The 26,621-nt window shown below is 39.7% G+C and overlaps 2 protein-coding genes across 17 annotated transcripts in view; one reads left to right on the top strand and one right to left on the bottom strand.

Moving 5' to 3' along the window:
* Nucleotides 1-5,684, top strand: part of LOC109469648 (treslin-like) — a 16,895-nt gene extending 11,211 nt beyond the window's left edge. Inside the window, exon 19 of the mRNA XM_019768183.1 lies at nt 2,069-5,684. Coding sequence (XP_019623742.1) covers nt 2,069-4,719 — 2,651 coding nt within the window. The 3' untranslated portion in view covers nt 4,720-5,684. The remainder of the gene's footprint in view (nt 1-2,068) is intronic.
* Nucleotides 5,685-5,706: 22 nt separating this feature from the next.
* LOC109469767 overlaps nt 5,707-26,621 on the bottom strand; it is a 32,535-nt gene continuing 11,620 nt past the window's right edge. For 5 of the 16 annotated variants that reach the window (XM_019768384.1, XM_019768389.1, XM_019768392.1 and 2 more), the window contains 8 exons: nt 20,924-21,025; nt 11,372-11,935; nt 9,152-10,867; nt 8,564-8,720; nt 8,226-8,352; nt 7,516-7,653; nt 7,013-7,104; nt 5,707-6,441 (listed from right to left, as the gene is read on the bottom strand). In XM_019768384.1, the coding sequence (XP_019623943.1) occupies nt 6,372-6,441; nt 7,013-7,104; nt 7,516-7,653; nt 8,226-8,352; nt 8,564-8,720; nt 9,152-10,867; nt 11,372-11,768 (2,697 nt within the window). In that variant the 5' untranslated portion in view covers nt 11,769-11,935; nt 20,924-21,025 and the 3' untranslated portion in view covers nt 5,707-6,371. Of the gene's footprint in view, nt 6,442-7,012; nt 7,105-7,515; nt 7,654-7,974; nt 8,353-8,563; nt 8,721-9,151; nt 10,868-11,371; nt 11,936-13,218; nt 13,276-17,783; nt 17,828-20,923; nt 21,026-25,532; nt 25,608-26,621 lie in introns of those variants that run through there. The other 11 variants (XM_019768386.1, XM_019768385.1, XM_019768387.1 and 8 more) reach the window with 6 other exon arrangements.

Here is a 26,621-nt window from a genome sequence, read left to right as displayed (position 1 = left end):
TCGGGAATACATCGTAACGTTCTGGAGTCAAATGATGACCGTACTAAAAAATGACCGTACTAAGAAGATTTTAGAATAGTAGAAGTATAATAGTAAATCTTTGTAGAAGAAAGTCGGCTGAAGCCAGAGTTTTTTTCACAACATATCTGGATTAGACCGGTTCCCTCCTTTTTCCTTTGTTTACAAACCGACGCCATTTTGTGTCACAGTTTATAAACCTATTGCCCCATGTTTTTTTTTAAATTCGTGTAGCTAAGGAGGTTATACACCTACCTGCATTTCAAATCCCAAATAACACATTCAATGCAATGTTCAGCGTTCTATCTCTAGCAACCATTGTCGATCACTGTCGATGCTAATTGTTTCAGTTACTAGTACTCGCGCGTACCGACACAAACTACAAAGCTTTTGTGATTTTTGTCAAAATTATTTCTTCAAACCATGGAGCTTTAGGTTCCAACCGACGACTTCGACACGGTTGCACGACGGAACGGATGGGGATAGTTTTAGATTTACCATATGATGTCGTCCAAATAAGCCAAGAAGTTTTAAAAAAACATACGGTGGGGAAGTAAATTTTATTCTCGTTTGCTACCGCGACGTAGTTTTGACTTCTCTTTGTCATGGTACAATGATAGGCGTCCACTTGGGGAAATATGAACTTTCCCTGATAAATACGATATATACGACTGGAAAAATTCCTTGAACTGTAAAAGAAAATCTTCTCAAAGGGCCAGTATCGCGGTTGATTTGCATCGAGCCACCGTAATGTTGTCTTTAAAACTCGCGCCCGGGAGGACAACAATAGGGCCACGCTGGTCGAAATTTCCATTTCACTGGCCTTCCCGGGAAGAAGGTGAGAACGAACTGCTCTGATCTCACCCGACGTCCTCATTATAACTCTAAAACAAACCCCCTGTTCCACGTGAATTTTGAACTAAAATGCAGAAAATGTATTTTGAGCAATATCTCCCGATCCTATCGGTAGAATCCGATAAAAAATACACCAATCGGAAAAGTAAACATTTGGCCGCCATCTTGAAAAAAAATGACATGATTCTCTTGCGCCGTTATGGAATTATGGGAGAAAACATACTAGAAAATCGACAAAATAAGTTAAAAACTCACAGACAACAAAAATTCTACAAGAGAAATGAAATTTAAAGGTCCTAAAGTTTACAGTATGGATAAAACATATGTTTGATGCGTAAATTAGCGAAATGTAGCGGTAGGTTAAAGTTCAATGACCCAAAATGACCTTATGTACGCATATACAGTCGGCGGGAAATTTGAATTGCATTCTACGTTGTCATTTCTTATTTTATACATATTTGGGGAGCGAACTAAATTTTTGTGTGTGTGTGATTCTTTTTCTAACTTCATAATCGCATCGTGCGTTATATTGGGCGAAAGTTGTGTTGTTTATTTGAACACTGCCGCTGCTCACTGTGCACCGGGTTGTGGGCGGGGCCTATTTGCTTTGCAACGAGGATTTTAACATAGCAACGGGACCACCGTGCCAAGTATAGACTTATATTTCAAAGTGTGTGAGGTGAAATATAATTTCTTAAGTGTTGGTATTGAACCAAAACATTTCTCTTGTGTACTACTTGTCCATTAAGTTTGAGGGTTAGGTGTTTCACCTTGCAGGGTACACACAGTGACAGAAAATATGTATTACTTCATTGTGATGATTTTATGCTGTGGGTCTATGAAGACTTTATCACATACAATGAATGTAAGTAAACCTGTAAGGAACATACAAAAATAACACGAGTCGTCTGTCCCAACCATGCAGGTCGCCACATACTCAAGGACAACACAGTTGAGGAGACTCCTGCCAAGAAGCAGCTGTCTAACGCCCTGTGGCAGAAACAGGAGAGGGCACGTCTCAGGGCCAGGACCAACTCTGAGGTGTTTGTTGTGGGGGAGTCTCCAGTCAAGCCACTCACTGCACCAGGTTGGTGTCTGGTTCTTCTGTCTGTTAATTTTTTAAGTATTCTGTTAAAATACAGTGTGTAATGCAAAATGTATCATGAACTTAGGATACTGTTATTCTTTCCCACAGGTACAGAACCATTAAGAAGAAGTCCAAGGAAGCATGTATCTAGTTTCAGGAGGCGGCCTTCCTTCTATGACCCCAGCAAACGATCTCGGTATGTTGTGTCCGCCCAGAGAGTGGCTAAGAAAATCCGCGGCTGCAATACCTCACCGTTAAAGATAGACTTCACTTCTCCACGGAGAACTCCCAGAAAATCTCCTGCCAAGTTCCTCCTGTCAGAACTGTTAGGATCTGCAGGTAAAGACAGTCCCAGGAAGAAGACTCCCGAGTTGAGGAGAACACCCAGGAAGACAGGGCACAGTGCAGCTTCAAATGAAGCTGTATCTGCACTGGAGACACCAGAGAAGAGTTTTAAAACTCCTACGAAGAGAAGCAGATGTGGTCGCAGCTCTACAAGACAAGCATCCTCTATTACACCAACAAAGAGTAGAGGGACACCTTCAGCAAGAACCTTTCGGACACCAACAAGAGGACAGTCACCTTTCAGATCACCATCTGCCTCAACAACACTAACAGGAACACCAATGAAGAAACAGAATGCAGGAATCAATGAAATGTGTGTAACACCTCAGAAGATGGTTAGTAGCTCAACATCCTCTCCAAGAAGCAAAAAGCTGAAACACACCTCTGCTGTATCTAGCCATGAAGAAACAGGCCTACATTTACCAGAGACAGTGACCAGCGACTTGTTGATGACCCCTTCTAAGAGAGTCAGGCTGGAACTATTGTCCACAGGATCATCTCCTACTAAAACCAATCAGCCTCCTCCTGCATCAGCAACACCCAAAAAGGGAATCCTGAAATCTCCCTGCAAAATGTTCCTTCCAAACACAAATACTGAAATTGCTGACACTCTCAGGCCGTTCCCAAACCTTTCTTCATCACCGGGAAATGTCACAGAGTCACTGAATCTGAACAAGTCTCCTGCTTTCAGCACACGCTCCAAGCTCCCTGACACACCACCACAGGCTGGTTCAACCACCCATTTCTTAGCCTCACCCAAAGATGCTAAAACAAAAACTCCAGACTCTATCAGCAAGTGGCCCAGGAAGAAGAGGCCAACAGACTCCTCTCCTGTACAGAGCTTGAGCACACCCAAGCCTACTACTACTCCCTCTCCAAGAACCAAGACTCTGGTGGGAAGGCTGGAAACAAGTTCAATATTGCGAAGGTCACCGAGAAGTAAGAAACCTAGCAGGGCAAGAGGGAGGCTCGATGTAGGTGAAGTGACAGAGACGACAGATTTTTTGGATGATATTGAGGTAGTGAATAGAATGGCAGAAGACAAACCAACTTGTGACCAGGAAGAGACAACCGTGTGTGGAAAAACTAAGGTCCCTGCAACCTCACCACTCTCTGCAAAAGGGCTTCTTGCCCTTACCCAGTCCCCGATATTGACAAACATGGCATCACAAAGAAAACGCACATTTTCAGGATCTTCTAAAGTCAAAAATTTAAGATGTAGCATAAAGTCGCAGTCCAAGTCACCAGCTTCAAGTAGTTGCAGTCAGCATAATCAGTCTTCTCCAAGTAAACTACAGCTGACTGTGAAATCCACTGGAGGGTGGTCACTGTTGAAGGAAAGAAAGAGAAAGAGAAGTGGAGGACAGTACACAGATATTAGTGGTGCTGATGTCTGTGAATCTACAAGAAAGAAGAGTAGGACTGACTTTAGTAGTAGTCCAGATGAAGGTCTGAGGAGTAGGAAGAACAGGCTAAGCTTGAGTAGGAAGAAAAAGTTGCAGAAGGAACTAAAAAGCAAGTCTGACAGTCAGGAAGTGGACATGGATATCAGTGCTTTGTCGTCTGCAAGCCTCAATCTATCCTCAGCTGACGAGGATGTGTTTTATTGTGTGGACAGCTCAGTTGGAGAAAGAGACAGGACATCTAGAAGTGCAAAGCTTCAGTCAAGTCATGACAAAGGAACAGCCAGTCTCCAATGCACTCCACAAGTCAAGAAGAAATATCCCTCAACTCCTCTCTCAGCACATGGCCTGCTGAAGCTAACTCAGTCCCCACTTCTAACAGGTAGATGTAATAGTCCTACATGTACTGCATCACCCTCATCCAGAACTCGGAGTAACTCATCACTCCAGTCAGAAGATGTGATCGATTACATCTCACCTCCTGCAAGTCCTGAGGGAGACAGTGCCAAGTTGCCCCTGTCCATGTTTGGATCTTCTCACAGAGAGTCACTAAAGGAGAGACCAACATCACCCTCATCTAGTGCAGGACATTACCTGTTGTCATCCTCCCCTCCCAACAAACCAAAGTGTTCCTCAGCAAGTAAAACATCACCTCTGAGCAGGAGATCTTCACTTAGGTCAGGAAAGACCCCAACAAAGTCCAGCGTTTTGCAGAGGTCTCCAGTTACATCTTCAACAGTTTCAAATTCTAGTCGGTCTCCACATAAGAGCAGTGATAGCCACAGTCAAGGAAGTAAGACTTCACCTAGCTCCTTGAAAAGACAGAGGCTGTCTGTTAAGACTCCACCACAGTCCAGTGAGGCCGTTAAGTCTCCAACTTTAAGGAAATCACCGAGAAACAAGAAGAAAGCTGGTGTGAAGAGAAATCTTGGACAGCTGTACAGAGCAGACGAAGAGGTGTCACATGAAAATGTTCGACTGAGCAGAAAAAAATCTGTTCAGAGTTTGTGAGTTCTTCCTGATTTGTGTTTGTTATTAACGTCAGCAGTATTCAGGTTAAAAGAACTACAACATGTAAAGAATAATTTTGCAGATAATGGTATGCTTAGATCATATTGGATGTCTCAATTGAATGTCTAAAGATTCAAAATGTAGGATGTCTTATGAATCAGACTTTGATTTACATTTTTTAGTTTTCGTATAAATTTTGATGAATTGATGAACAGTATTGTTTTATGGAGACAAGGTCAGTTTTATAGTTGCTACCACAATTTTTTTCTGACTTTTTACTCCGATCAAATTGATGACTCAGATTGTATCACTATGGTACGTGTAAGTTTCTTTGTTCCTTTTATATAGTGAATTGTTGAAAGAAAAATTTCCATTCTTTGCAGAAAGCTTCATACAGTTGTGACAGATGATTACTAAAGACGATTTAGTGATATTCTTTTAAGTTGTAAGAATGTATTTCTTGAATGTGAATCTTTTGACTAATGGCCTGTTAATTTTATGCTTTTCCTCATGAAAATTCCCAGGTAACCACTGTTATGTGTTTGATGTCTATAAACCTAACTAATGGCAAGAGCTTTCAGAATCCTTATGATAAATAAATTGTCAGGATACATTAATTTCTAAAAGAAAGAAGACTAACTCATTTCAAACCTCACATTCTGCATGCTTTAGATATGACAATGTATATTTTTGGTATGAAGATGTACAAATATAGTTATTACATTTGTATGCTAGTGTTTACAATATGTGTTATATACAATGTATGTGGTTAAGTTGAATGAATTAGGTTCAGATAGAAACCTTTGCAATGTACAATGTGTGATTAGCCTTTTATGGATACCAAGTACATGTATTCATAGTATGTTAGAAATGATTACTGGTGTACAAGCTGTTTTTTCCCTTCAAATGTCACTGTGTTCTGTATGCCTTGTGTAGAAAATAAAGATTTCCTGTGCTATGAGTTACTAGACAATTTGGACTCCTCAGTTGGTATAGAGTGCACCTTTATTCTGGAAGCAGTATACAATGTTTTATATATAATGACTAACAAAATACTGCTGCTCAGATCTAAACTGTACAATTCAAGTGTATTTTAACTTAATGGGATGACACCATTTATGTACTGGAAGATAAATTTGTCGACACTTTCAACATTGACCCATTCAGTAACGATATTTTTGCCTAAAAAGTGGGGCACTAGAGCTATTATGCTAAGATAACTACACAAAATCATCTGTACAATGTATATTCACAAAGTTAATATAATTTCTATTTGATATACAATCTCATACCGATTCTACTATTCCAAAGGCCTTGCATATAAAATAGCAATAGTTTAGTATACACAATAGAATAACTTCCACTAGTGTGTTGCAATGCACACAAAATCTACCAGGGGGCAGTGCTGACAGATCATTATTCTCCGGCAAGTGTAATATAGCATCATTTTGAGAAGGTAACCTATAGAGGTACAATCATATCATAGTAAACATCAGATTATCAAACTCTATACAAAAGAAAATAACTCCTCAATGCCCTTTGCAGGAAATTTTGGAAACAGATCTGAATTCAAGGGAAGGACATCAGACAGTATAACGTAAGAGTACTTTGCCAGAATCATTCGTGTAACTGAAAGAGTGCCCATGCCATCTTTAATTGTTTCCTCTGCCCTCCTCATCTGTGGTGACCAGTAGCTTCAGTCTAGACAGATGGTGTAGGGCCCTGCAACATTACCAACAGTAACAGGTTGTAAGTGTTCATGTCTGCATCATTTTATATGTTCACTTTACCAATGTCAAGTACAAGCCAAAAGTCATGAAAACCCAATCATCCATTCTAAAATGATTCTGTTTCAAAGTCTGCCACAAAAATCCCCCCTCCCCGCTTTAAATAATTTCAACTGCTGCTAGGAGGACTGCTGTAAACTTCTTTCGTCATTTTCTGAGCACAAAAATGAATCTTAGTAACCACCATAATTCTGACCATACATGACTTTGTAGCATACCCACATTACAAGATACAAAAAGCAAAAATTCCACTGTAGTCCCAAGGAAAGCCACCAAGGGAGGGGCCATCATCTAATCAACTTAGATACAATGTAGGTAAAGACCTAACCACATAGCAAAATTCATGACTCATAATCAATCCAAATCGTCTTGAGCTCTAATGTTCACAAAGAACCACGCTGCCAAAAATATAACATCGAGATAATGAAAGTATGTCAAGTACAATATACTACCGGTAACATTGTATTTATTACCTGAGGAATGATTCATGGTGCTGAGCTACTCACCTGTCTAAAGACTGTGCACCAGGTTCAGTACGGAACTGCTCAGGGCTCCCCTCCACAGGGGAGGGGATGTCTGTGTCATCTCCAATATAGGTCTGAAAATGGCGGAAGAAGTAAGAGGAAATAAGCACATGTATGTGCCATCCATAAGATGCTGATGTACATTTGTTGGTTATTGCCTATATTGGGGCACTATGATGGAAATAGTGCTTGTCATATGTATTCTGAAAGCGGCCAACACGACTCTAGGTAAAAGGCAATGTTCCCATAGCCTTTTTGAGGCCAAAGGGGCAGTAAGTTGTGAATTCACACTGTCTTGGTCATGGTATTGGAAGGCAGAATCCATCTCCTACCATGTGCATTTCCAACCTACATCAGGAAAGTCATGCAATATACCTTTCCCAAGGACGTAACATCTAGCCAGGAATTAAACTTCTGACATCTTAAACCTGTGTCTGTTACTAGTAGTTAAAATACTTGACTATAGAGGTCACAAGGGGGTGTACCTGTTCTTCTTCACTGTCATCACTGCTCACCCCATTGGCCAGTCTGGCTGTGGAGGCTTGAACTGACTGCATAGAAAACAGCATGTTCTTCAGGGCCTCCACTGGACCTGGCTGTTCTCCTCCTGTTAGGGTCTCTTCCTGGAATCATACAGAACAAAGCATTGCTTCGTATACATGCATCTCATGGATGGATTTTCAGTTCAACCTTGAAAGTGCCTGTGAGGCAATACACACAGTATGGTCTTTATACAAGACTATGCAACAATTTATGAGGAGGGAAATTGAGCATGCATTGTCTGAATCCTATAACGACTATAATTTATGATTGGCAAAGATTTCTACATGTACGTTATAACTTATATTTTTGCTGCATGGCCTTGAATTTGTGGTGACTTTTCTATCAATCAATAGTCATGAATAAAGGATAAAATGTATCTGTACTTCACAAAATAAACATACTTGTAAACATCTGCACACTGCATTTGGTCTTGCTATCTGGTGTACATTCTCGACCGTTGGATTATGAGTCACGTCCATAAGGCCTCTTCTAGTTATTATCCATCCCCTTCTGAAGCCAGACAATCCTCTATAAAGTTGTCTACAATGTTCTTTTTCCTTAAGAATCTCCTGTTGTCCCTGTCCCAAGCGCCCATACACTCCTGCATGAACTGCCTGATGATGTTGGGAGAGGTGGAAGTGGGAGAACGCACCTTGTATTCCGAGTGGTCCTCATCCATGACATCGTGGAGGAAGTCACCGATAATTCCTGTCCTCTTGTTTGCTCCTATTCTTCTGTCTCTACTGTCATTCTGTTTGTTGATAGGCTGAGGTTTTCTGCTGTAACATCAAAATCAGTATTGTCAATAATCAACCAGATTGTAGTAGCACTGCTTGAATAGCCATGCAGCCCTGGAACATTCTTGAGTTGCTGAAGGTATTTTCTGAATGTATACATTATTGTACATGCATATGGCACAACAGTTACTTTCGTTTAATTTCAAAATTATACTATGGACAAAAAGTGCATACTACATGTACATGTACTCACAAGTTTGTAACATGTCTTTCCCATGGTCTTTCTTCATTCAGAATCTCTTCTGTGTCCGGACTGCCTCCTCTTGTCTTGACCGGCCTGAGTTTTGGTTTGGGCAGAGGTTTGTTCAGCACTCTTTCTGCCTTGCTCAACAATGCTTTCACCTTGGAGTCTATCACATGGAAAACACACAAAAAAAGACTGTTACATGCATTTCTATTTCACCTTAAATACTTATAGTACTTAGTAAGTAGTAAAATTCCTACTCATCATCATCATATCTTGTCGGCCCACTGTTCCAGCCAGTCCAGGGCTTCCTGGTTTACATCGCACAGGTCTCGTTTGGTGACAGATGGTCCAAATTCGCAGTCCTGTAGGATGTGTTGCATGATTTCCTACTAGTAGCTTACTAACACAAAGCATAGCCTGGTAACTGTCCTGTTCTTGCTCCTGTATTCACCTGTTTGGTGGTTTGCTTCCTTTCCAAGTAGTCTGGCATTCATCCATTAATAGAGAAAGGATTACCATTTAAATAAGATTACAGGTACACAAAGCATTGACATGTAGAAATTTCTCAGTAAAATGACACCAGACATAACCCACCTGCACTCCTGCTGGAGGCTGTGCTGTTTTTCCTACTGGCACTCTCACTGTGGGTGCTGGATGTGGATGGACTCAGGTTCAGCAGTGGTACAGGAGGTTGGACCAACAGTCCCTCTGTGTCCAGGGAGAAGGCATCGTCTCTTGAGGGGCTTGTTCTACTCGATCCCCTCGGCCATTGCAGGAGCAGATCATTTGTGCTACTGGAGTCTGAGCCGTCCGACCAATAGATGTACTTGCCTTTTTGTCTGTTACTTCTCGAGGCGTGTTTCAAGCTTGTTTTTAACGGTTTGCTGTTTTCTGGTCTGAATGACACTGCTTTGTCTCTCCCGCTTCTGAACTTGTACGAGATCGGTCTGGTCAGTCTCTTTGGAGATATCCGTCTACCCAAGGCCTTCCTGGTGTCTGAGCCCCTGCTGCTGCCATTGAATAATGGCTTCTTGAACACTTCAGAGTCACTTGTGACAGGTTTAACACTGTTCCAGGTTCCTTCACTGCTAGCTAAGCCATTATCCCATCCATTTGGATGATGAGTACCCTTCAATCTCCTATCCTCCTTGTAAAATCTGAAGTCCTTATCCCCTTTCCTACTCCTCTCCCTGCTATCAGTAACAACCATGTCACCCTTCAGCTGCTTTAGTCTTGACAACTCCTTCTTTATCCCATTCTTTTCTACAGTTGACAAAAGCTTGCTGGTATTTCTTGATTTCGACTTTGGAGTTGACACAGAATCATCTTCTAAATCTGTCCTACTCAGTGCCTGGGGTCTACGGTCCATTTCCCCACTCAGAAGTGCATCAACAGACGGGTAATGTCGGAGGTAACTTCTACTTTCCTCACTAGAAATCCCAGGGTTTAGTGGCAAGTCTGTCACATCCGACCTCGCGGCGTTCGTCACACTACTTATACCTGATACGTTCAGTTCCTTCAGCCAGCTTGGATACTTTCCCTTCGGCCTGTCCAGTGCAACTGAGGCAGAGCTCGGCCTTTGGGCAGCTGATGAGTATCTTGCATCGTCAGCCTCAGATGTGGCTCTTGTTACACTACTTATTCCTGAAACATTAAGGTCTTTCAGCCAGCTTGGATACTTAGGCTTTCCCGATGGAACAGACCCAGATTGAAGTCTATGTACATGTCTGTAAGAGGATTCTCCTGTTTCGCTACTTTTTCTAGTGATACTGCTAACTCCCGAGACGTCCAGGTCTTTCAGCCAGCTTGGATACCTGGGACGATCCAGGGGTAGTGATCCTGACCTTCTTCTGAATTTCTGATTGGAGAAGTCCTCTGGAGCAGACCGACTCGTCAGCAGTTCTGTCTCCTCTGCAGAGTGACTCTGTCTGTATTTACCAACTCCTCCTGATCTACCAGACTGAAGGTACAGATCTGTGTCCTCTGATGAGTACCCACTCATGTGTCTACCTGGCTTTGGTACGTAGCTGCCATTTCTGCTGCTGGAGGATGCAAACGTGACGCCCTGAGGTTTGGAGATGTCATCCAGACTGGCAGAGGCATTGAGCCTTGTGGGGTACCTGTCCAGCGAGGAGTGTGGAGTCCAATGTTTGGACGTGACGTGAGAGGGTGCCAAGATGAGAGCATCAGTGGCCAAACTGTCAATGTCGCTGGGAAGGTGGCCGGCAACAATTGAGCTACCTGGCAGGGGGGAGAGCTGTCCACTGGACTCGTCGTGAAGGACTTTGGACGTCTCTATCAAGGCTCGTGCTGCAGTGACAGAAGGGATCATTCAGGAAATGGTTAGTGTTTGTTCCATATACATATGTGTTTGTGAGAAAAGGGAGGGAAACAACACAGCTCCTGTGGACACACTGGAGTCTTTGTAGAGACTATGTATACAGGATGGTTTGCAGAATGTATTAGGTGACTAAAATAACATGACTTACTGACACTAGCCAATAAATTGCTTAAAATTGGAATTGCTAGAATTACGATAAAGGTTAACAGCTGCAGTACATCCTTTGGAACACTACCGGTAAGTCTAGTAAACTAATCAGTCTGTAGTTATGACAAGGATGAGGTAGTTACTATAATAGACATTGTGTAGCTAGCCTTCTTGTTCAAAATTCAACACAACTTTCTAAACTTCTGTCTAATCTATAGAATATTACTTCTTGGAGTTAAACCAGACACTTTAAAAGCTGTCTTGAATGATTTGAACATGAGGTTAGTCAAACAAAATTCTTTCCCTGCACAAATAAGATTTCTTACCCCTCTCCCTTTCTGAGTCTGCTCTTCGCATTTCCTCATAAGAGGCATCGATGAGGGCTTTCGATGACAAGCTTCTCTCTCCTCTGTGTTGGTCATGTTCTTTCCTAGCAGTGGATGTGACTGTTAACTTCTGAGGAAATGGTGACAGCGTGCTAGAGCTGGACTGTTGAAGGTAGCTCCCACCAGAACTCATGCTCGACTTGTCGTATTCGGAAATGTACGCATCCAGAGCAGCAGATGCAGACTGAAACATCTTACTCTGGAACAGAATCGAGGATGAATTCCTCGAATGAGTGGATCCATGTCTGGAGTTTGATGACAGGAGGTCTGTAAGCGTTGTCGTCTGGGACATGTTGAGACTCCGTTGGGAGGACCGCTTATCCGATGCATCTGCCATGGATCACAATGGCGTAAGACCGCATTCACCGACTGACGGGGTCCCTTTTCAGGAGGGCCACAGTTCTGAATCGGTACTGCCTTCACACGTCAGCGCAGCTGTTTGGCAACAGTGGTGTCCGCGTTACGGTATGTTGTCCCGGACAGAACACCGGTCCAATGGAATGGCTGGAAAACAAGCGATAAGTGGCAAATGAGTGGGTAGCAGTACGAAAGAAAGAAGGAACATCTTATGGTATCAGTAAAGTGTCCTGCTGACCAAGAATGTCCTTGAAGGTACACAAACTAAATGGATCGGTGGAATTCACCTTTGTTCCTTTCGCCAAAACCAATTACACACTGTATCAAAGCGTACCACAACAACGCCGTATTCATGTTGGCCGGTTCAAAACTCTAATTTGAGGAGGTCTTGACATTGTTCCACCCTACTTTAGTACAAGGTTATCAAATGTATACCAGTTGTTCTTTGATTTACGGTATGGTGAAAAATGTTCAAACATTGACTACCACTCTCCCACTATTGACTTAACGACCACCTTTGTTTGAGCATTTTGGTTGGTACAAAGTCTTAGTGCAAGTTGCAGGACCACCAGACTGGCGCCGGGGGGAAACGTACCAGTTCTTCAGATCTTTGGGTGGAGTCACACATAATGATATATCAATGAAAGCTTTGCACTTAGACTTCTGACTTCCGAATGAACAAATAACCTGTCAGGTAGTGCACTTTTGAACATGAAATTTGATACTATGATCAACCCTTCTGACGTCAGACAAACCAACGCTGTTTCAAACACATGGATCTGAAACTATGCAAAACCATGTTGGTCACCTGCAGGCTAACTAGAAAAGCATAATCAGCAAAACTTTCTGCCAATCTTTCATATAACATTGTCATGTCATATTAACATTACAATGGCAACCAATGTCTGCTTCCCCAGAAGATAGTTGCAATGAAAAAAAAGATTGCCAGCAATAGCAAATCTTAAAGCTTTGTGCAACTTACATGTATGCTAGATCTACATGATCATTCTGTACATAATCAAATAATCTACATTGTATCATGTTCTTAATTAACTTACCTGCACATTTTCTGCATTTTCAGCTTGCCTTTACAACCAATCCTGGCCACTTTTCCTACTCAAATCAATATTGGCTGAAAGTATGCCTTAAATAAATCAACTAACCTCAAGCTTACATGCATACATACACTCTTTCAGGATCTTTAGGAAAGTTGTCAGACAAATCCTACCTCAACTTAACGCTGATAAATAAGATAATCTTCTGGCAAACTGTAAAAGGCAGGGTTCACTTATAATCAAAGCTTTGCACAAAAAGCTGCCTGATCATTATACTGTAATGACCCTGAGCAAAAGCTACAGACATTCATGAATACTGGGGTGCTTCGAATCTCTACAGGTGGTTCTTGAAGAGTTACCCTAAAATGTACGTACCTGTCCTGCCGTTGGCTCAATACCCGACTGGATTGTCCGACTAAATGGTTCCCAACGGTCTTGAAAGACTTAGTCTCAACATAATTTTGAAAAGACAGGCCCTTATTGTTAATCCTATGGCAAACAAATGAACACCCCCCACTAATCCATTCACAAACATGGCCACAATGTGGACAAGGCGTGATGACACAACCCCAATATACACAGAGCTGAAAGTAACCAAACTTCGTGTTGGCGTCGGGGGCACGTTTCCTACCATACAGAATTCCGTCTGTCTCCAAAAAGCCTATTGAAGCACGTATGTTCTTGTCATTGCTAAGTCACAAACATGTCTACAGTTAGCTCTCTTTTCTTCGCTGCATGATCTGGTCAGGTTAGTACTGCCACTCCTATAGTTACGTCAAAACATCAGTGATACCATGTAGCCAGACTGCTTTCATACATGTATTAAGGTTATCAAGTTAACGGCCATCAGGCCAACACACACAAAAATCTTCTATTTACTCCCCACTATTTGTTACATTCAGCCATGGGCAGCAAATACCAAATAGAGAGGTTGACACCAACATCTCAGCCCATTAGTGTCAACCAACACAGGGAGTTACCAGGGCAATGTTGACCGTACCAAATCTATACTGACAAAATGTGACTTTATTAAATACCAAACCTTCTTGCATGGTAGACGGTAAGTCGGGTGGCATGTTGGGTAGTTAATAGTTCAGTCATGCATCATTTCATGGGTACACAGGGTGAGTAGGACCACCGATCACAAGCACACACATTTACCACCCGCATTCTCACCTCTTAATTTAACCAAATACAACGTGTGAATATTGATGATTCGGTAATGGTTCCACATGAACATGTACAAGCAAACAGTACATACTAGTACATTCCTTCTGAAGGGATAGATTTATACTGGGTTGCTCTCAAGTAGGCTGTACTCTGGACTTTGACAAATTCAGGCTAGGACCATTGTATTCCATTTGCTGCAGTCTGCTGGTGAAAGTCACATTGCACGTATATTGTGAAGCAGGCTTGTTCAAATCGTGAAGACGACTGAATGATGCTGACATAGACTACGGTTCTATATACTTCCCTAACAGACTCGAACATGTCATTACAGATGTGCTAACACGTTAATGTGTTAATACACTTTCTCGCCATTAGTCTATCGATGTTATCAGCAGGACCACTCTATAATTGATTACTAATGATTTACTTTCCCATCAAAAACAGAGAGTGCTGGGAAGTTTTGAGTGGACAGGTGTGATAACCTCTACTGATGTGTCCACAGCTAATAGGGCCAGTAAACAACTCAAGCCATCCGTAAACAGGTGAACAAAGCCTGCACAGCCAATTACATGGTTGGCAGCTGAGATGTTCCGGACAGGTGGCGGTGTATGTAACTGTACTGGACACTGGATGGGTTCAGATGACCCATGGCAATGTCCAGTAACATCTATGATTAAATGTTCCCTGAATTATAAAAAAGATGCCTTTGAATATCAATAAAAACAACTGAGTGGAATGGTAACTGATGGTTCAATGCTTCTCCAATGAACTACATATTATGTACAGGCACTAAGGAAACCTTCTAGAAGTTCTCTGATGAGATAAAATGGAAAAGAAATACATGTGTTGAGCAATTCTCTTACATTGTATAACAGAATCTATGGTGGAAAAATATAATTCTACTTATGAGTAAGCTTTGATTTACATGTACATGTACACCACTATACATGTGTTCCTGAAGCAACTTTCTATGTCATGTATAATGCTGTGATGAGCAGCAGCCAGTCAGAGGATTGGACAAAGAAAGAGAACTGCTGTTTTAGTGCAATCATTTAATCCTTTAATGGTACATCATTACTTTTGCCAGAAGGTTAATGTTTTTGGTAGCATTTGTATGACTGTGTGTATGGCATGTACATTCCTATGATCTTATCATACTGTCAAGGATTTTTGAGTGTCAGTCATCTCTTTTCAGTGTTTCCTAACATGACATGCAAACCATTAAATACTAAGCAGTGCTTCCCAGCTGCAGGTCCTATATAATGGACCTGGGAACAAACTTTTAAAAATGTATCATCTCACCTTTCCCTGTGAATGGAGCAATGCAACAGTACAATACGTACCTATTGCTAGCTCCCTGTAGAAAGATTCAAAATGAGCTAACATTAGAGCACTCTCTCTCTATATATATAATATTATATGGCTGGGACCTACATGTAACCCACTGATAACACTGGGATGTCCTGATTGTTGATTTGAGCATTAGGCAGATGTTGAAACAATATGGCTCCAATAATCCAGTAAGAGGGAACAAAACATAGCATTTCCATTAGCAAATGGGTCTTTAATCTGTGGGATTATGAAGTGACTGCCACTTTTTAGCACATGTATGATACATGACTACAAATTTTGTTTTCTTTAAAGGAAGGGGTATATGCAATATTAGAATTACATACTCAAGTCTGGTAGCTTAAAATGACAGTTCTATCAAAATGCCCTAGGTACCATATTTATCAATATTGATTACTTGATAACATTCCAATAGACATATTCATCTGTCAAATTTACTGCACCATCAGTAATATTCAGTATACATTGCTAGGAGTAATTTTTTTTCTTTTTCTACTCCTAAAGCAAAGTCATACACTGTACGTACACATGTACATTTTCATTTTTATGTATTATACTGTATCTTGACTAAACGAACGATGTGATATGGAATGGTCATTCCATTTTCCTTCATTTTACTCATGGATTACCACCCTGGTAAGAATCCTACTTGTAGCTCTACATTTCTTTCTCAAGAAGACTTTGTACATTGTAGTATCACTTTACATTTTACTAAGTTTATCTATCTTCTGCCCTTCAAAGCACAGGTCTACCTTTAAACTAGTGTGACTAGGAGTGACATGGGGGGGGTAGTTTGTGAAGGTTTGTATCAAAACAGAATGACATTTAATGAAAGACCTATTGTCTGCCTATGCTGTGAGGAGTTAATCGTTCTACTACAAGTCAATCTGCAAACTTATGCCCCCTATCTACAATACCTGGTACTGCAACCTAGATACAGGTGCACAAAGTCATGTACCATAGATCTGCATTATGTATGATACAGCTTTGAAAGACTTTTTTGTACATTTTCGAAAGATGATTTGTCAATACCTGCTTCGTTTCTTTCTTCTACTCCTTTCAAACCAGAAACAAAGAAGACAATTATAGCCATTTTGTTTGATCTCACTACTCTTGACTTTAAGTGGTTGAGTTCTAGGATGGAACAAGCTTAAACTATGCCTAGGCTACACATGTATGTAAGCAATATGATTACATAGGAAACTGTTCAATTTACCCAATCCCTTTGTTGTAGGGTAAAAGGCATTTCCTCAAAGCCTGCCTCTCCCCGACAGGTGTTTGAAAGGAAACATCAGGTGTGACCACTGTGAGTAGAGAACTAATTGAAACGGTTGGTGTGGAAAAACATGTCAGGATCTAATTGCAACTACATGTACATGACATAACCTTTTCAAACTGGATGTTTCTATTAGATACACTGCTATTTGGAGAGAAATACAGACTTGAACACATCCTAAAAACAAGAGTTTTAGGCTGCTTTAAACAGTACTCAAGATGAGCAGAGCATAACTGTTTATTAATACAACTGTTACATTAAAACAGCAAAATTAAAAACAAGCAAACAATATTTCCACTGCCACTCCCAACTAGTATATTAACTACTGGTGCTTTCAGAGATTTCTCCTACCTGCAATGGGGTAAAATCCTTTTAAACTAGAGACTATTTTCTGGGTCTTATGGTTGACTGTGTGCTGATCTCATTAGGAGTTTTGCAGACATTAGCATGCCACTTAATCTGAACTGTCACTCTGTAACTGACACATGAAAGGGCCCGACAGGTGACTGCAGCTAAACATCATCTGGTACATTTGTAGGGAGGTATAAAATAGGTAAGATCCAGTTTAAAGTATTTGTCAAACACATACCCATTACTAGTAGTACTGGTATTCTTCAATAGGAACTTAAGGACAGGTAGGACAAGCAGATTCTATGGATCTGTATAAACAGTGAGTCCTATTACATGTACATGTATATACATGTATGATCTTTTTACATTGAATACACAACCCTGTGACATAACAGGCGGTGAGGGCTTTTCTCTGAATAAAACAGAAATACAAGCTGTTGCTCAAATCTTGGAAGGATTTGAATATGGGATATTACAGGTGCATTTCTAACCCATCATACATGTACGTACATGTATAAATATTTCACTAATTTACAGTGCAGCTGTCCAACAGAACTACAGCAACAGCGCTATAATCATATGTAGCTGCGTCATGGAGGGGTGTGTTTTCCTGTTGGGGCATTGACAGTGCAATTATTCATTAAGACTAAACAGAAAAAGCTTTCGTGCACAACTACTTCAATGCAAACAGCCTCATTCTTCAGAAGCCTAAAAATTCCTCATAATATAATTGTTCAATCAATGACTTACGGGCTCATGAAGGAACAAGTTATTGAAACGAATGAGTACAAACCTGCTGAGGTACACCCTGGGACAGGCTGTCACTGTATACATAATGGATTATATCTTCTGAGCGCTTATAAGGAAATGCTTTTGCCGTTCTTATTCAAATTCCCAGGATTTACATACAAGTAAAGCATGTGTGAATCACAACAACAAAGTTACGTTGTAGAGGCAGGAAACGGTTTAAGCGAAAGCGCTGCATGAAAATAAATTTCCGGTACGGTGACCAACGTTCGCTTCTTTGAGTGCCTTAAAGCATCCAAATCTTGTAAAAAATTTGATCTTCAATAACAGTTCACTAACTGACACACAGACAGCCAACATCATTTTGCTATACTTGATTTACATTTAGCAAATCATAAGAAAAATTAAGCTTTTTCTTTTAAAAGCCTAAAGTTCTGGCATCCTCACAAGCTACATGAGGCTACCATGTAAACACAAAGGGACTCGGCACATCAATGCGCAGTTTCCAAACTAAGGTATGGCACGAATGTACCTCGAGAATAGATGGAAATGAAGACATTAAATTAAATGACAATCACATTTAAACAAATAGACTTTGGGGATTGTTCCTAATGCTGTAATGGGTCCCACTGTGACAGTTGACAGAGGCTTCCTTTTTGTCTTTTGACCTCTTTTTTTTCAGGGACTGAGCAACATTTGAAAATCTGAGTGGACAGCACTTCGAAATTTTCCAAAATGCAGGGTAAGTTGTCCTATTTAATTTATTAAATACCCGGCACTCAAAATTTAAAAAAAGTTTTTTTTGACCGAACAAAACTTGAGATGTGCCAGTAAAATGGCTAAAAAATTACCGTTAAGGTCCTTCACATTCTTTCAGAAATGTGAGATGTTGCCAAAATTTTCCTTGTCTGCTTAACTGCTATGATGCAGAACGTTTGTGCAGCTACAATTACTCCACAACAAGTTACACTGTATATTGTCAAGGGGAGGTTGCTGTTTACAGTATTTCTAGTCAGTTGAACACTGACAGCAAATAAGGACATACAGGATAGAGTGGAAAATACATTGCAGTCTTGATTTCTTCTAGATCTGAAAGTGAATCTTCTGAGTTTATGGGTGATCGGTACATATTTTAATACATACTGCAGCAATCACATGAATTGATAAAACAATTTTCAAATCTTTAACAACAAACATTTTGACAGAACTTGGTACACTGAAATATAAAATTATAGCAGATAAAAAAAAATTGACTCACAGGACACAGGACACACTCACACACAGGAAAAACAGTCATTTGATAGACCTTTCTACAGTTTCTCCAGATATTTGCCTTTCAGGAAAATGTTGTTTCAGAAAGGCCATGATGTTTTCAGAAATAACATTTTCAGATAAAAAAACAAATTCTAACAAATTAAATGCTGGTAGTGAGTCAAACAGTAAACATTAACAAGTTTTAACAGTTTTAAATGTATATGTACACTATTAGATGCATGGAGATTCCATTCAATGACTGGAACCAACTCTTAGTTAATTAGCCTTTTAGATGTAAACTTCAACAAAAGCAAATGGCTTCCTTCATTATTGGTTTGGGGACAACAAACAAAATGGATGGCTCACGGTGACTTTTATTATATTAAAAGAAGACAGATGAATAGGGAGAGAGCCAACAAAGGCAATAAAAATCCTTCTAATGAGGTTTCAGTCTTAAGTGAGATAACAGACCTCACAGGATAGATACCTCCTATAACAGTTGATTTCCTTAAGCAATTAAGAAACACTGCTTCAAAAGTGACCAGAATGGTGCCAGTCATAGAGAGGCTGGTAATATAAACACTTTTAATAGGAGCATCTTCCTCTGCACCCTAACAAAGAGACAACCTGGCAGGATTGGGACATATGATCCATTTTACAAATTGCAAACAATGGTAGAGCCTCCATCTGGAGCAAAGTTGATGATAACACCTGTATCATCAGAAGTGACACCAACAACATGTGTACATAAGGACAGAGTGCAGATCTAGGCCCAAGATAATCACGAGGAATGTCCAGTACGGTTACCTGGCCACATGTAATTTTTCGAGAAGAAAGATACTTTGGTGTCAGTAGTTACATTGTACTTCTTTGACCTGCTGCAATACATTGCTGGGAGAAGTTTACCCCTGCTGCCTAACCCCACATGTATAACTGGTACAAATTTGATCCAGTCAGAGGAGCTAACTGTGACCTGCAGAATTCTTACCTCAGCTTATATGTTAAGCCAACCCGTTGCCATCAACCAGAGATCAGGGATTTGAGTGTCAAGTTTACTCAACAATCTGGCACCTACCCTTGCAGGGCAAAGTTCAAGGCTGTCAAAACTGTTGAATGTTATTCAATTTCAAGCTCTGGTCATGATCGGGAAGTCCGGCAAAGCTTAAAAATTGCACTTTTCTGATTGTAACTAAGTACCAACCAGACTGTCTATTCATACTCCACAGATGCTGGATTTAAGCGTGTTCCTTGTAATACTCAGGGTTGGACTAGTCCCATTGCCCACTTGCCCAGGGCAAGTAAAAGTACTGTTCGGGCAAGTAAATTTCCCCCTGTACTTGCCCGATTGGGCAAGTAAATTTTTGGGATGTGGCATTATGCCCCAGTGTTTGGAGCAAAATCTCTCATCATTTTCCCATTATGTATTCTCATAATATGACTTTTTATCAGGGAACCATTTGCAAGTCTCAAACCTCCTTACTTTGGAAAATATTGGTCAAGCACAGAACAATATAAAGTGCTGAGTTTACTGAAAAAATTTCTTTGCAGTAAAAATTTATATTTTGCATTGGGCAAGTGAAAAGTTGGTTCGGGCAAGTAGAAATGACCATGTACTTGCCCGATGGGGCAAGTGGATTTTTGAAAACTTGTCCAACCCTGCGTATAATTTAATTAAAGCAGTTGATGCCAATTTAGCTGAACTGTCAATTTATGGATGCTTAATATAGTTTTATTTCAAGCCTTTAATGTTGCTAACTGTTCTGCTTTAAGGAACATGTGTGACAGTTACAAAATGCAAATCTATTTTGACTTACCCGGTACCTTAGCTCTGCAACAGGCTGGATTTCTTTGTAATTGGATTATAATCAAAATCACAGCTTAGACTGATGAACTCTACCTTTACCTAAATGTCAGGAACATTCCCAAACTTACCAAAATGACTTGCATCTCCAACTTTTTCAGTCACTCTGGAAACTTCCTCTCAAACAGTGCCTCTACCTCACCTTGCTTGGAAGTAGGTTGTAACATTTATACCTGTTTGGTTCAAAAAAAGAGAGCGGCAACTGTTACAGCCCGTCACGCCATGCACAGATCAAATTGAGGCAACCCCATTACACAGCAGTATCGGATGCTCTCCTCCCAAACAACAAGCACACCAACAATTGCCAGCGGCTTTGTTAGGGGTATCAGCTTCGCCCCCGGATTGAAGTTTATCCAAATGAGTCAAAGACCCCTTGTGTATAGTACGGATACATGGATGGCCACAATGTTAGCAGTAGATCACTTTGCGGCGGGTCATGATCAGTTGAGAAGGCAATGAACCATACATGTTCTGACCACATGATGCCACTCTTGCTGTTCTAACATTTCAAAAGAACATTGATTTTAAAGTTGTTAACACTGTACAAGAATGGTCTGGTCAGACTTAGTACCACATACGGGTCATAAACTACGAATATGCTTTGTAATGTTGCGTGTATATGTATCTATACAACCATTATTACCAAAACCTGCCACTAAACACAACCCCCAACAACATTTGCTTTAAATAAAATCAAAATATTTGTTATATTATGTCTCAAGTTGTATATTTTATGTAATTTAGCAATTTTTGTATATTTTATGTAATTTAGCAATACAACATTGTGTTGCTAACTATAAAGGTGAGCTTAAAGAAAAGCTCAATTAACAAAATTCACAATCAATTTACATGTAGATACAGTGCATCTTAGTAATAACAAAATCTTGCAACATAATTATTTACCATATAATACTATACTGTTAAGTTTACTGCAACTTCACAGAGGAATGAACCTCAGATTTTTTTTGTCTGAAGTATTGGCCATAAAGCAGAGGCTTCTGGTACAGGCACACAACCGTTATAATCCCTATTTGCCATCATTATTACCGTTACAGGATTATAAAACAGTCTACTATACCTGCACTTAATTGTTTCCATGCTGGGGTTAGGCTCTGTCCTCTTTCAAGTATTTGAGGTACATGTTTGCTTGCCCATGTGCATGCCACAAGAAGTATTCTTTCACCAGTGTGAAGTATTTGACCAATTAACACTTTTCATCCTCAAGTACTCTTGGGGATCAAAGCGAGGCCAAAGGTGTGACGTGATTACGCCTAGTGACTCAATCCCGCGCTATCAAATCCTTGACATTTACGTGGACAAGATTTGATTCATACACATGATTTATAGCTACTTTAGACACTGTACAACTTTATCAATTGATGGAGTGTTGCACTGCTGATGCTTTTAAGGAATTTTGGAAACAGCTGGGCTGACCCTGAAATACAATGAACTTTACAGATTAACCTGTTAGTAAAAATAGTCCTTTATTAGCATTAAACTGTGATAAAAAGAAAAACTGATTAGACTGACACCTAGTATGTTGACCAAAGCAAAAGAACAAAGGCCTTGCATGAGGCCGCTGTTACAGTTTAACTTTTGTGCTAAAAACATATTTGCTGACAGCCTGTATAGAATTAATTTCATTCCTGTGTACATTGCCACAGTCATCGATAATTGATGACAAAAAGTAATTGGAAGAATACGAGCAAGACTTTGGTCTGCGCGATAATATTGCTATCATGGCACACAAAACACATTTCTGGCTATTGACACCTGTTGTTAGGCAGCTATTCTTCACAATATTCCCAAATTAAAAAGAACTGTTGGCTCATCTGTTTTGTGGCCATTTGAATGATTTTCTCATTACATAGACACAAATGGCCCATTAACACTGAGCAAAGATAAAAATCACAAAATGTAAGATAACAATGCTGCATCTTTGGTATGACTTTGTTGTAGTTTTGTTTTTCTAAAGTACCTTGGTAACAGACACAAGAACATTTTCAGGTGTTCTACTGGTGGAAATAAATGTACATTGAATCATACGTAAAATTTGATGGATCCCAGTATGAGCTGAAATTTCTTAAAATAGATATTGCTTTAGCTTTTTAAATCGACAACAATTGTGTATTTGGCCACACTATTTGCTTGTCTGGTTTACGAGTACATGTATATTTATCTACCAACAATACCAACCCTCAAAATGTTAATTCAAATACTTGAGCTCTGACGTACAAGGCATTGTCTGTACAGAGCAGGTCTTACAGTAAAAAACTGTTTCAACTGTCAAAACTCCTGTCCATTGAAGTTGCATTTAAGTGTTATATCACATGAAGTACATTGTATGATTTCGACAAGAAAAAAAAAATGTTATCTGACATGATTGTAGATACATGTATTCTAAATGGTAAGGGCTGCAGGATACTATACCCCAAATATGGAAATTTTTGCAATGGCTTTCTTTGCACTGCAAACATGTATTTGTCTTGCATTGCATTACACTAACTGTAACAGTTATCATAACCACAAACTCAAAACACAGCAAAGACTTCCTTTTCTGTCCTACTGCAAAATTATGCTCAAATCAATTTAGAGTATCACAACTTCAAAAAAATGCTTAAAGGTAAGATCTAACCTCAAAAGTTGCTGGGACTTCTAGAAAGGAACAAGAATTTAGCAGAAGCAGACATAATTATATAGAGTTGTCAGAGGTGTTATTATAACCGATTAAGTAAGTCACACTGTTTATAATGAACTGAATGGTGACTGAGCATGCCCAACGGCCAATTAAACCATTTGAAAGTGCTTGTGTCAGGTCTATTTAATATTGGTGCAGAGACTGTGTTGTCTGAAGGATTAAGGCTTGCACGACCAGACTATGTCCATGGTTACCCCGCCTCTACATTGAAATCAGTGGCGCCTATAAAGATTATAATTACTTCTAAAAGAGTAAAGGGGCAAAACGCAGTACAGACCTGTATATTAAAGGGTTTGCTAGATGCACATGTCAGAACATTTCTTGTCAAAGTCTTCAAATGTTTAATATACTATTGTCAGCTGTGGACACAATAGAACACAAAAGGAATACCACTTGCAGCAAGTCAAAGCACGACTATAAGGGTCTGTAGACAGATTCAAAGCACCTAGAAGCCATAGATACATACAACAAGATAGGAATGTTTCATTAATAATGAGCCAGAGTCGACTTATCTACCCATAACACCCAGCTTGCCTTAAAGTCATAACAACATGGACTACATGCTAAGATCAGATGATAGCAAACCGGTTTTGATGGACATGTTTTTACCATTTTATCAGAATCTCAGCTAAAACGTACAAATCAGAATGTTCTGAAGGGCTTTGTAAATTGCAAACACTGGGCCAAACAGAAAAAATAAGTGACTTTTTTGAAGACATTTCAAAGCCTAATTCAGTAATGATCAATGCTAAATGATCCACTACAATGTATGTGTTGTTCAAAGACTGTTCCATGCAAATTTAAATGGTTTTTGTAGAATACAACCAACCTAGATAGATCTACTGTGGGTGTGTATGTACAGTTTTACAAAGATGTCATGACAATTTTTCATAATGGGCATATAAATGTTAGAAGTAAGTGTTTTACAAAAAAATGTAGTAATGTCACTCTCAAATAACCAACATGTAATCATAATACTTTAAAGATGCCTTGCATTTGGAAGATCACGGATTTTGACCCCGGCCAGGTCATACCAAAGACTTTAGAAATGGAATATACTGCTTTCCCTGCTTAGTACTCAGCACTTTAAAATCAATAATATTATGTTACTTCAGTGTCTATAATTTATAAACAGCTTATAATTCATGTAGATGTGAAAGGGACTGTTGAGGCTGATACTGTGTATGATGAAAGTCACCGCAAAACTATAGATACCTTACATAAACAGAGGAATGTTTGTTCAAAAGGCAGGGGGTAGTGCCAAGATATCTCTTGTCCCAACATCACATTATCCCTTAAGCCTTTGTAACACATAAGTAGATAACATGTCTGAGATATGATGATGGTAAAACTCATTTTAAAGTTTTTATTATTCTATCTCAATGTCAGCTGGAATATCTGGAATAAATCAGATTGTTTTGAATGGACTAAAAGAACAAAAAAAAAAGTAAGGGGCTTTTTTGTCTGGTACTTTTCACAGAGTCCACAAGCAAGCTACTGTAAATCATGATTTTTTTGCTGTACTTTTATATTCACGATTTTTGCGTTCACTTTTGTGTTGCGAACTACCATGAAAACATAATTCACCAACTTTCTTTTTGCTGCAACTGCTGCCACCGTGAACGTATACAGTTTTGTAGTTCTGCAAACATGTACATTTTTCTCAGACTGGGAACTTTTGCTACGTCGAACATAAAGTGATTTACAATATTTGCTGGTTTAAACCAACCAATGAATTTCTTACCACGGTTAAATCAATAAGTGATCCCACATAACTTACATGTATATGTCATTTAATGCATCTGTGAATTATCTAAAGATTAGGCTGATAAATTGTGTAGGCATCCTGAAAATGTACGTAGGAAGCACCCATAGCAAACAACAGTGCAGATTAAATAACATTAATTCAGACTACAAAGCTGATGGAGACAAGACAGACATGTAATTATCACTCGACTATAAACACAAACAGGACACCTCACCTGTCTTATCTTCTTGGTGGGAATTTCTCCTTGATGACGACAAAATGCAGAGATACGTAAGGGGTCAGCACAGAGCTAAAACTAGAGAAGGAATAATAATGATTTCAATCATATTAATCATCGCTTCAGCCATTTAGATCTCATCATGAATGATGGGGTAGTATAACATCATGGTGAAACCTACGTAAGTTACAAGAATTGTACAAAAATAAAACGTATGTTTAACTTCATTTAAAATAATAAAGATTGTGACTTGCCTTGCAAAAAATGGAGAGATGAACATTTTTAGTGAGTGACAATACTACAAAAATAATGTAAAAATAACTTGACAGTTGAAAAATCCAACTAGGAAAAAAAATCATTTGGTGACAAAAAACATCTATTGGGACAATGTTCTAATAACCTGGCATCATCTTGTAAGTTTAACTTAGTAAGAGACCTATCCTGGGATACTACCCATATTACCCATTATGTATCTTCGTAAAGATTAGAGTTAGTAAACCTGCCTCTTCCACACTCACATGTACCGGGCGAGGCCAACAGTACTGACATTGCCGAACATCAGCCAAACACAGCTTAGAAAAGATGTACCAACAAGGTGTTCATGGTTTACCAGAGGAGCTGGAGCAGGTGACTGTTACTGTTGCAGTTAAGTACCACTATGTTCATCCCACATTCAAACTTAACTTCTCACCAATAAACTGATGACTGAGCAGTTGCTATGAATGTGTAAACGTTACCTACACAAGAGCCAGTTGAGACAGATGATGGATGGAAGCCCATTCCTCAAATTCTAACCTTCAAATCCTGTTTGAATGGTGGTTTCAAACGCTTCAAAATTGCACAATAAAACCTGTATCGGCTCAATTTATCAGCTCTTAAGTGCATTTAACACATGGCCACAGTCCATGATAGCTCCGGACCTGGATCACAATGCGAATACAGGTGTAATAAAACAGGATTTACCCCCGTAACCTAGGCAAACCCTCCAGACCTGTGGCATCTGCTGGAAGTCTTTGGGAACTGATTGCGCCATTTACCATGACATCACTGACCCCCATGAAATTGTTATAATGCTATCCAACCTTT

The sequence above is a fragment of the Branchiostoma belcheri genome, unplaced genomic scaffold (genome assembly GCF_001625305.1).
Source record: "Branchiostoma belcheri isolate BF01 breed outbred unplaced genomic scaffold, Haploidv18h27 scaffold21, whole genome shotgun sequence".
Classification (NCBI taxonomy): domain Eukaryota; kingdom Metazoa; phylum Chordata; class Leptocardii; order Amphioxiformes; family Branchiostomatidae; genus Branchiostoma; species Branchiostoma belcheri.
The sequence above is the reverse complement of the archived record's forward strand: the minus strand, read 5'-3'. Positions and strand labels throughout refer to the sequence as shown.